This window comes from Giraffa tippelskirchi, chromosome 1, assembly GCF_054371585.1.
Source record: "Giraffa tippelskirchi isolate mGirTip1 chromosome 1, T2T-mGirTip1v1.2.pri, whole genome shotgun sequence".
NCBI classification, from domain to species: Eukaryota; Metazoa; Chordata; class Mammalia; order Artiodactyla; family Giraffidae; genus Giraffa; species Giraffa tippelskirchi.
Genome location: NC_137275.1, coordinates 149270149 through 149281547, shown reverse-complemented (window position 1 = coordinate 149281547; position 11399 = coordinate 149270149). Strand labels below are relative to the sequence as shown.

The 11399-nt window shown below is 33.5% G+C and overlaps 1 protein-coding gene across 1 annotated transcript in view; it reads right to left on the bottom strand.

Annotated features, from left to right (window-relative positions):
• ZDHHC21 (zDHHC palmitoyltransferase 21) overlaps positions 1-11399 on the bottom strand; it is a 65039-nt gene that overhangs the window by 8166 nt on the left and 45474 nt on the right. Inside the window, exon 9 of the mRNA XM_081570097.1 lies at positions 7776-7892. Coding sequence (XP_081426223.1) covers positions 7776-7892 — 117 coding nt within the window. The remainder of the gene's footprint in view (positions 1-7775; positions 7893-11399) is intronic.

Below are 11399 nucleotides of genomic sequence, written 5' to 3'. Positions count from 1 at the left end.
ATCCTATAAGTTGTAAAGTCAGAGTAAAAATTCATGTGGATTCAGAACATGAAATAATAAAGTTGGAAATATCACAAGTAAAAGGGAAACTCATAAATGTTTAGCTTCCTTACCAAATAAAAGCAGCATCTACTTAATCACTGAAGCAATTAGTCACGCCTTAAGAAAATTAAAATGCACTATTCCTATTTAAAAAAGTACAGAAATAGATCTAAGTTGTTTTAAATGACTTTTAATCTTATCAGAAATAGTTAATTAATTACACTGAGTAAAGAGAGAGGATGTAATATAAATACATTTACACACAGGAACAGTTTTATGCTAAAGAGCAATCCAATTCCACACATAATAATAATGATGCTAGCAGGCATTTTTAGAAAGAAAGCTTTTCTATTACTATGCAATGTAACTTAGCATGTATTTAAACTAATTCTTTTGCTAGAGTGAACCTAGTTTCTATACAGGTCTCTACTGTACCCAAAATTCAAAGAAATATTTTAGCCAATATTAGAATATGATACTGAAAGCATATAAGAAGTAACATTTTAAATTTTAATGATTTTTCTAGGTTTAAAAAGCTACACAGATACTTCCTATAATATTATAATTAGAAATGCTGTATTAGAAACATATTTTGTTTTTATTAAATGAAAATATAATTCAGAATGGAAAACAAAATGCTGCACAGAACTCCCTTTATAGAAATGTAAGTGAGCTAGGTTCAGCATAATTGGCAATGGTATCCATATTTGCAATGCTGATTTGGAGCTGAGTAAACCAAACATAATTTGTACAGAGATTGTACTGAACACTTAATTCATTGCATTGATTTAGGGGACACTTAGCAAAATTTCATTATAAGTCTTAGGACTACATTTTTGGGTACATGTCTAAAAGGCAGATAAGTTCACTATAGTACTCTGATTAATAAGAATGCTATTTAATAGATAATCTCATTTAAGCTAATTTAACATTTTGAACATAAGATACTTTTCACTGTAAGACATAATCAAGTTAAAATTAAAGTCACTCCTGCATCTGTGATTCTGTCTATATTTATTTAGGTAATCATGAGTGAGTATTTAGGGAGGAAAACATTTTCTCCTTTTATTTTGAAAAGCTTTGCTTTAAGCTATCTTCAGTAATTTAAGTAGTGGTCCAAAAATAATACCTGTGAGACGAAATATAAAAAGCTCAAAATTTTTGTCTTTGGGAACTTAAAGCCTTTTACAAAATTGCAACTAAATATATCTTCCCCACCCTACCCTCAACCTCACCACAACTGAGAAAAGCACTAAGCTCCAGAGACACCATCAAAAGCTTCAGCTTTTACACAAACTCCACAGTGCCCTGAAAATAAAAATGCGTGTATACAAAATTGAGATAAACTGTCAGAACAGTGTCATGGTATACAATAGCTCACTGTCAGACCCTCACCAGAAGGCGCTGTACCAGCTGTTACAGGCTTCTTGATTAACTCTCTCCAAGCCCAGTGACTGAAAACATGACTAATACAATCATCCAGCACTATTAGTACTGGTGCTCATCAGAATGGACATTATTCTTGGCTGTGTGTGAACTACTGCATGATAAGAAATACTGACAACAGCAATTACACTAATAACATCACTATCCATTTCATTCAGAAACAAACAAAAAGGCTAAATAGTCTAAGTGAGGAATAATTAGAATAATCTGTTCCCTAAATAAAGAATGTTTCAAAGCAGACTTTGAAAACACTTTTAACTTCAATATTAATTTTAGTCAAAAGGAGCAAGAATATATATTTAAACCTTGCTTTTTAAAATTAAGTCTAAAAATAATCAAAGGTAATCCTTGAAAACTGGGTTTAAGATTAGTCTGCTTCATAGAAACATCTGGCTGGGTTGAAATCTTTTAACCTTGGAAATGGGATCACAAATCCAATATTTTTAAATTTTAAGTAATTTCTAATTATTTTATCTGGATCACAGTAAGCTGCTCTTGCTAGGTCTAAAATGACACTGGATTATCATTACTACCATTATCCTGTTACCTCCTACTATCAGTAAGAAGATGGGATTTTTTCCTCTTATACAGGAAGGAAATGGTTTATTTTTCCAAGTAAGGGCAGATAATAGGGGAAAAATTACTGAAAATTAACATGTAGCTTCCTCAAAACTTCAATCTAAACCTAAATAGAGATAGCATTTGTTCTGCTTATATGTTGTCTAATTCAAACTATGTAATTACATAATTTCTATAATGAAATGATACTCCTACCAGTGTTTTCCCAAAATGTATCTTGGTCTTTGGGGTACAGGAGTAGGGGAAGGAGAAACATATCAATGGAAGGATTAAATTTACCATGATTCCTTCTCCTCTTTTTCTTTTTTATGCTAGCTGACAAATTCGTCACTACTTTCACACTGTAAAGAGAGATCCATGGATTCTGACAGTGATAAAAAGATGTCCAGATGTGAAATATCCTATAGGTAGTATCAATTTTTTTCATTAAATTAAACAGGAGGCATATGTTATAAAGAAAGGAAGCAAAATCTATATTTTAAACTTTCATTTTAACATTAAATCTATTTTAAATACGAATAATTCACTAGATTTAAAATTAAATATTGAATGCATTAACAACTTTATATAATTAACCCCTAAAGAACCTTAAATCAATGTGGGAAGTAGTGCATTCTGGAAACTTTAAAAAAAAAAAACTGTTTTTCATTAAAAAGAGTGGTACTTGAAGTATACTATGAGAACCCAGGTAAATGCAACTGAAATTTACTATAATTTTTTTAGGGCTTTAGATTCAAGAGGAAGTACAGTAACTAAAGGTTGGACTAGCAAATGGAATATATAAACAGCAAGCAAACTTTATAAAGGAAGCAAAAATCTTTACTTTAAACTTTAATTTTAACACTAAATACTATTTTAAATACTAATCAATTCATTAGATTTAAAATTAAACAATGAATGCATAACAACTTTATATAATTAAGCCCTAAAGAATCTTATATCAGTGTGGCTAGTAGCACATTCTGGAAACAAAAAAAATTTTTTTTCATCAAAGAGTGGTACTTGAAGTACAACATGAGAGCCCAGGTAAATGCAATTGAAATTTACTATTTTTTTTTGGGGGGGGGCCTTTAGATTCAAGAGGAAGTGCAGTGACTAAAGGCTGACCTAGCAAATGGAATGTATTCTGTCTCTCAATACCTGCATTCTTTTTCAAATGTTTCACAAATGTTTAATTTCTGTAGAAATGAGACCTATCTACTATATGTATACAGAAAGAGATGAAACTTTGGGAGAGAGCTTTATTTAACAAATGGAATTTCTATCATGGGCTTCCCTGGTTGCTCAGCTGATAAAGAATCTGTCTGCAGAGCAGGAGACCTGGGTTCAATCACTGGGTTGGGAAGATCCCCTGGAGACGGAAACGGCAAACCACTTCAGTATCCTTGCCTGGAAAATACCATGAACAGAAAAGCCAGGCAGGCTGCAGTCTACGGGGTTGCAAAGAGTCTGGCACGACTGAGCAACAAAGACACACTCAGTTTTAGAAATGTCACAATCTTAAAACCAATATCCCTATCTTAAGAAAGACAATGAAATGTAGTTCAATACTATAGCAAAAGAGAACATCATACAATTTGAAAATTAATATTAATGTATTGGTACTATGGAGCACAGTCAGAAAGGAACCTGATACTGTATATCCTTTAAAAAGCATAAATAAATATATAAATTATATAACTAGACTATAAATAACTTTAGGTCCAACTCAGAAGTGAATAAGATATGATAAGTAATTTTATGTCCAACTCAGAAGTTATACTAAAATTTGAGAGCAGAAATTTTTAAATGATCTTGAAGCCTATGCTGCCAAACCCGATTTTCTGAAGCTACTAGGACTGCTTAGGTGAGAAGGGAATTGTTACTGTCAGCTATAAGCCTGATGACTCTCAGAAGTTAACTTTTAGTCTTAACAGCAATGCTTTCAAATGTCCATTTCCAGTCATTAACCATAGGAAATTGGGGAAATCAGAGAAACTTCATTTCAGGAAATATAAATATGATTTGGAAAAATTCAAAAGTAGAAATTTAAAAATGCAAGCATAATCTGGCAATTTAGACTCAACTTATGATTGGACTATAAAGTAATAATTATGAGTGAATATAAAAGCAGAGAAAAAAGATTTTAGGGAAAGATCTATTCTCGTCCACAGGAATGTGATTAATATCATATTATTTATCATCACCATTAGATAAATCACAAGAGATATTAGAAAATAAATCAATCCACTGAATAATAACAAAGGTATATCTAAACAGACATCATCCAATCCATGAATGACTAATAAGCACATGAAGAAGTGTTAAATATCATTAGTCATCAAGGAAATGTAAATTAAAACAACCGTTTATTATTAAAACCTACAGAACAGCTGCAATTAAAAAGACTGGCAACAATAAATATTGATGAGTATGTAAAGAAACCAGAATTCTCATACACTGTTGGTGAGAGTGCAAAATGGTACAATCACTTGGGGAAGAGGCCTGGCAGTTTCTTATGAAATAAAAGATAAACCTATCTTAAGTGACCAGCAATTCTTCTCCTAGATATCTACCAAGGATATGAAGACATGTTTCTACAAAAATACTTGGACAAGAATGTTGACAGCATTTTTATTCATAATTACCAAATTCTGGAACTAGACCAGTTGTCTATTAATAGACTGTATAAACAAATTGTGGTATAGTCATATAATGGAATATACTCAGTAATAAAAAGAAATTATCAGTACTAGTAAAACATGGATGAATCAAAAAACATTATGCTGAATGAAAGAAGACCTAGATAAATGGATACGAATCAAGTTCTATAACCAATTCTGATCTATGATGGAAAAAAAAACAGGATCAATGCTGCTTCTTCATGGCACATAGATCTACTGATAAGAGGCATGAGAGAACGTTCTAGGGTAACAGTAGCAGCTCTATTGTGAAAAAGGTTTGGGATGCACATGTATGCATTTATGCCATTGTATGTAAATCTTGTCTATGATACATTTTGAGTAAATTTACATATATGGTACGAGTTAAGGGCTCAACTTCATTCTTTTGTATGTGGCTAACTAGTTGTCTCAGCAGCATGTTGTTAAACTTTTCCTTCCCCCATTGAATTTCTGTTCTAGATACAAGTCCTGTATTGGTACTCATATAAATGGAATCATACAAATCTGTGACCTTTTGTGACTGGTTTCTTTCACTCAGCATAAGGCTCTCCGGGTTCATCCATGTTGTTGCATGTATCATACTCCACTTCTTTTCACGGCCAAATAATATTTCATTTTATGGACACACTACATTTCATGTATCCATTCATCAGCTGATAGATATGTGGACTGCTTTCAGTTTTGGCCTCAGTTTTGGCCTATTATGATTAATGCTGCTATAAATATTCATATAGAAATTTTTGCGTGAACATGTGTTTCAATTTTCTTGGGTATATACCTAGGATTAGAATTGCTGAATAAAAGATAATTTATGTTTAACTATTTAAAGAACTGTCAGACTATTTTCTAAAGTATGCTGCTGCTAAGTCACTTCAGTCATGTCTGACTCTGTGCAACCCCACAGACGTCAGCCCACCAGGCTCCCCCGTCCCTGGGATTCTCCAGGCAAGAACACTGGAGTGGGTTGCCATTTCCATCTCCAATACATGAAAGGGAAAAGTGAAAGTGAAGTTGCTCAGTCGTGTCCGACTCTTCGCGACCCCATGGACTGCAGCCTACCAGGCTCCTCCATCCATGGGATTTTCCAGGCAAGAGTACTGGAGTGGAGTGCCATTGCCTTCTCCAATTTTCTAAAGTATACGCACCATTTTACATTCCCATTGGTAGTGTATGAGGGTTCTGATGCCTCTGCATCCTCACCTCTGTTATTGTCTTTATTATACCCTCCAAGTGGGTGTGAGAGAGCTTCCCACTGAGAGAGCTTCTCAGTGGTAAAGAATCCACCTGCCAATACAAGAGATGCAGGTTTAATCCCTGGGTCAGGAAGATCCCCTGGAGAAGGAAAAGGCAACCCACTCCAGTACTCTTGCCTGGAAAATCCCATGAACAGAGGGCCCTGGCAGGCTACAGTCCACAGGATTGCAGAGTCAAATAAGACTTAGCAACTAAAGAACAACAAGGATGCATGAGAAGTGATAACCTAATCACGGTTTTCATTTTCATTTCCCTGATGACTTATAATGTTGAACATCTTTTCATGTATTTATTGCCCATTTGTACCTTCTCTGAAGAAATGCCATTCACATTCTTTCTCCATGCTTTAATTAGGTTATCTTTTGATTACTAAGTTGAGTTTTTTAAATCTATTCTAGATACAAGTCCCTTATCAGATATGTGATGTGCAAATACTTTCTCCCATTATGCCAGCTGTCCTTTCATTTTCTTGATAGAGTCCTTCGAAGTACAAAAGTTTACAGTTTTAAGTCCAAATTATTCTTATTTTTCTCTGTTTGCACTTTTGGTGTCATATCTAGGATATTATTTCCTACTCTAAGATTTACCACTGCCTAATCCTACATTTTCTTTGAAGAGTTACACAATGTTAGACCTTCCATTTAGGTCTGTGATCCATTTTGAGTTAATTTACATATATGGCAATTACATATAACAGAAATAAGGACCCAACTTCATTCTTTTGCATGTGGATACCGAGTTGTTACAGTAGCATTTGTTGAAAAGACTTTTCTTTCCACCATTGAATAATCTTGCTACTCTTGTTGAAAATTGATTGACCATATAGATATATGTTTATATGTCTGGACTCTAGATTCTGCTTCATCTATCCTTATGCCGGCACTACACTTTCTTGATTACTGCTGCTTTATGGTAAGTTTTGATGCATTTTCTTCACTGAACATATTCTGGTAAACACTTAAGCTTTTATACATAATATGTTATATATAATAATGAGTCTTTTTTAATATACATGTTTCACATGTTAAAAAAATACTATACACACATGTGAAAAAAATACTATCTATAGGTTGGCCAAAAGGGTTGTGCATTTTAAATTCTGATAGACACTGACAATCTGACCTTCAAAAACTTTATACTAATTTATACCCCCACCAATAACAAATGAGAAAGCCTATTTACATCTGAAATGCAGCGTATTTCCAAACGTTTTTTGGAAGTTTGTTTTTTTTCTTGTTTTATTTTTCTCAGTGTTATTTTTCACATTTTTAAAATTTTTTCTGTTGTGACAAGTCCACTTTGGCTAATAAACACATGCAAAAAAAAAAGCCCTTTACTTACTAATAAAATGTTTATACCTGCAACTCTGTTTTCTGGAATTTACCTTAAATTAGTAGTTAAAAGAGAAAAATAGAGATGTTCAAAGAGCTATTTGTAATATAGAAAAGAAACTGCATAGTAGATACTGATCAACAGAAAAATGATTAATTAAAATATGGTGTAGTCACTAAACAGTATATCAAACTATTAAAAACTATATACATGAATTTTGTAGCCATATAAAACTACTTTAAGCTAATTTTTAAAAGCAGGATACAAAATTATATGTACACTCTGTACACTGATTATAACTACTTTATAATTACACAGGCATACAAAAATGGTACTATATAAATGACTATGGGTAAGTTTCTCTTTAATTTCTAAACTTTTTGTAACTTTTTAGAATTAAGTTCATAATTAGGATATATTTTCATAAACACATTACATTAAAATTAAAAACATACTTACTGTGATGATGCCAATTAGTTGAGTATAAAACAGTCCAGTTATTCCAACTAACATTGTAATGCCCATAAAGGCAGCTAGTCTCATTATGGCCAATTCATGTCTAACAACAAAGAGGTCCTGTAAGAAAAAGAAAGTCTTAAAAACAATTCAAAAATTAGTTACAATTGCAATAATAATCAAGAACTGAGCCATAACAATTTCCCTTATTATCTTAAAAGAACTACACTCCCCTTTTATGAGTTTATTCCACTTGATGAATATATAAATATCTGAAATTTTCAAAACTAATTGTTTGTAGTTCACAGTAGCAAGCTGAAAAACAGGATTTTACTACTCTATTATCAAATAAAAACTTAATCCTAAAGTTGCAAATTACCCATGCTCATTTGGAGTAAAAACAAAACAAAACATTCTTCAAAAATCAAAAAAAACAGATGGTGTACAATCTCTGGTTCAACAAACAAAACTTTTATTATGGTACTGCTAAAAAGCTTGAATGCACAAGTCTGATTCATAATATTAAAGTTCAAGTGGCCAAGATACCTAGAGATTATGTATTTTAGTCAAAATGAGAGGAACACACAAACAATAGGATTGCATGAACAGCTCTCCTCAATCCCCCCTCATTCATTCATTCATTCAACCACTCATCCAGTGACCACTGCCAAGCACTGAGCTATGTAGGAGAAATGTAAAATTGATAACGATATGGTCTGTGCCTTCAAGAAGTATGCAATTTATTCACAGAGAGAAGCCAGCTTTGCAAAACCCCAGAACAATGGGATATATGTTTTAAGAGGAATGTGTGCACAGAGGACAGGAGAAACAAAGAGGAATGCCTAGACTAGAAGGTTAGAAAGAGAAAAGCTGTGAGGGAAAACTGATTTTCCAGCCCAGGGCATGAAGAAGAGAGTCTTGAAAGTGATCTAGAGAAACTGTGGCGGGAGGTCACGAAAACAGGGAGAAGCCATTTCATTTACCCTCACAGTTCTTCCATTCTCTCTCCCTCCTCTGGATAGACTAGTCCAGTCGAGGGAGACAAAGTGAAAGAACAAAGACTTCTGGAAGCCTATTGCTGTGAAGCTTTGGAATAAAAAAGTCACGGTGGATAAAAAGCAACAAAGGAATGGGAAGGACCCCAAAACATAACCATCCACATGCTTTTTTAATACTGATTCGGGTGAAGGCTTAACAGTACTCTAGTAGCAATACCAGAAACAGGGAGGTCACTGAACATAATGATCTTGTTTGAAACAAAAGAACTGATACTCTTCTGTGTACCACAGTGATCATCCACCAGGCTCAAGCACAACTCTTGAGTCCACACTCAAACCACTCAGTTTATTAGCTGGGAAGAAATTAAAATTCACCAAGACACTTAAGATGTTATGTAATAGTCACATATTAGGCAGTCATTTCAAAACTTGAGTAAAAAGAGAACAGAGAATCCCTACAAAACATAAAAAGAGGAAAAGATGGGGCTATAAATGACACCACGAATTCAGTACAGTAAGCTCTTCTACAGTGCTTTTTCAAAACACAAATATGTTCCAATATGACTGATACATAAAGCGACAATTTGACCATAGCAAGGCTCTTGTGTTTGTTTATATGTGATTTTATCTGCAAGAAACCCAAGATGAACAAGAAAATCTTCACCCAAGCCATACTGGAGTACACAAAATACACACTGTCAAACATCTACCAGCTACCTCAACTTGTGGTAAGTGTTATGAGTCACATTCATCCACACCTGGTATTACAATTTTCCCTCCAATTTCACATGACTCTCCTCCCATCATTTGTAATAACTGACATAAGGCAACCCTTGTGGATGCCCACTTGCACGAGAAAATTTTAGGTCTCTTCTAAGGTAAAATGCAATGTTCATTATAGCATATCTTAACTAGTTAACATGTAAAACCATGCTGCTATTTTTATTAGGTGTCCTTTTTAAGTGTTACAAAGTTTTTGAATATTTTCATTTCTCTGCATAACACCTATGGTTTTCTTTGAATGATTTTGCATAGTGGGGCAAATTTTAGGAATTCCCACATTGTGCTATCTAGAGCTTACCCTAATAAAAAAAAACATATGGTCCCCAATTTACAATGTTTCATCTTATGATTTTTTGACTTTAAGATAGTGCAACTTCATACATTTTCAATTTAGGATGGGTTTATCATGATGTATCCCACTGTAAGTCAAGGAAAATCTGTCTCACATATGACCAAATAAAATACATCCTCTTTTTCCCCAGTGAAAAGATTAAAAAATTCTTTACTAACTAGAATTTATACTTCTTAGGGATGAAGATGAGACTATAAAAGATCTATTTAAAATTACATTTACCCACATAGGTGTACATTTATTTTTAAGAGTATTTGTGTAAAACAGTAAAATAATTCAGGAATTGCTTTTTATCACTTTTTCAAAAAATGTATTTCAATTTTATACACACATAATTAACATTAGTACTAAATCCATATTTTGAGGCATTTAACACACTTCTCCAGAGCAAAACATCTTTACTTTTATCTTCAATTTTTCTCTCTCTCTTTTTTTTTAGATACAGCACTTTTGAATCCAAAAATTGGCTTGGGAAATTTTATCTAAATCACAAGTACCCATTTGCTATTCAAAGCTTTACTACGTAATCAGTGTTAAGGCTGAATTATGGCTCTCCAAACACGTGTATGTTGAAGTCCTCATCTCACCCCTCTTCAGCACTTCAGAATGTGACCGTATTTGGAGAAAAGGCCTTTAGAGAGCAGATGAAGTTAAAATGGGACCCTTCGGGTGGGCATAATCCAATCTGACTAGTATCCTTATAAGAAGAGGAAACTGAGAAACACAGAGAGACGACATGGATGTTAAAGCACAGAGGAAAGACCATGCCATCTGCAAGCCAGCAGAAAGGCCTCCAGAGGAACCAAAACTGCAGATGTCCTGATCGTGGGCTTCTAGGCTCCAGAATTACGAGAAAATGTGTTTCTGTTGTTTGTGTCCCCCAGTCTGTGGTAAATTGTATCAGCCCTAGAAAACTAATAATACAGTAACTGTGTTTATAGTTTTCATTTCTTTCCATTTTTGTTAGCAAATGTGTTTATATATAGATGAACGCATAAAACACAAGTTCAGTTTAGAGAAAATAATGTGAACATTTGAGAACATACAGAGGCTTTCCTCAGTGCATTTCTTCCCCAATCCCTCATACCTAACTTAAGGGAAAGGTTACTGATTCGTTCTTCAAACATTTTCAATACTATGTTTCTGTTGCTTATTACAATATCTTTTCATACTCTGAGTCTACTTTTTCATTCTCTTTATGGCAACTTTTGATAATCCCACATTCTTAATGTAGTCCAATTTATCATTCTTTTAGTGCTTTTTGTTTTGTATTTAGGAAATCTTTCCCAATCCTGAGGTAATAATGACATTATCCTATGTCATCTTCTGAAGCTTTTAAAAGCTTTATAATTTTGCCTTTCACATTTGGGTCACTAATCCACTTGGAACTCATTTTTGTACACAGAGAAATACACAGTTCTGAACTTACTTTTATTGTATGGATATTTAATAGTCCCGGGAGGGTTTATTTAAAAAGCTGGCCTTTCCTCAGTG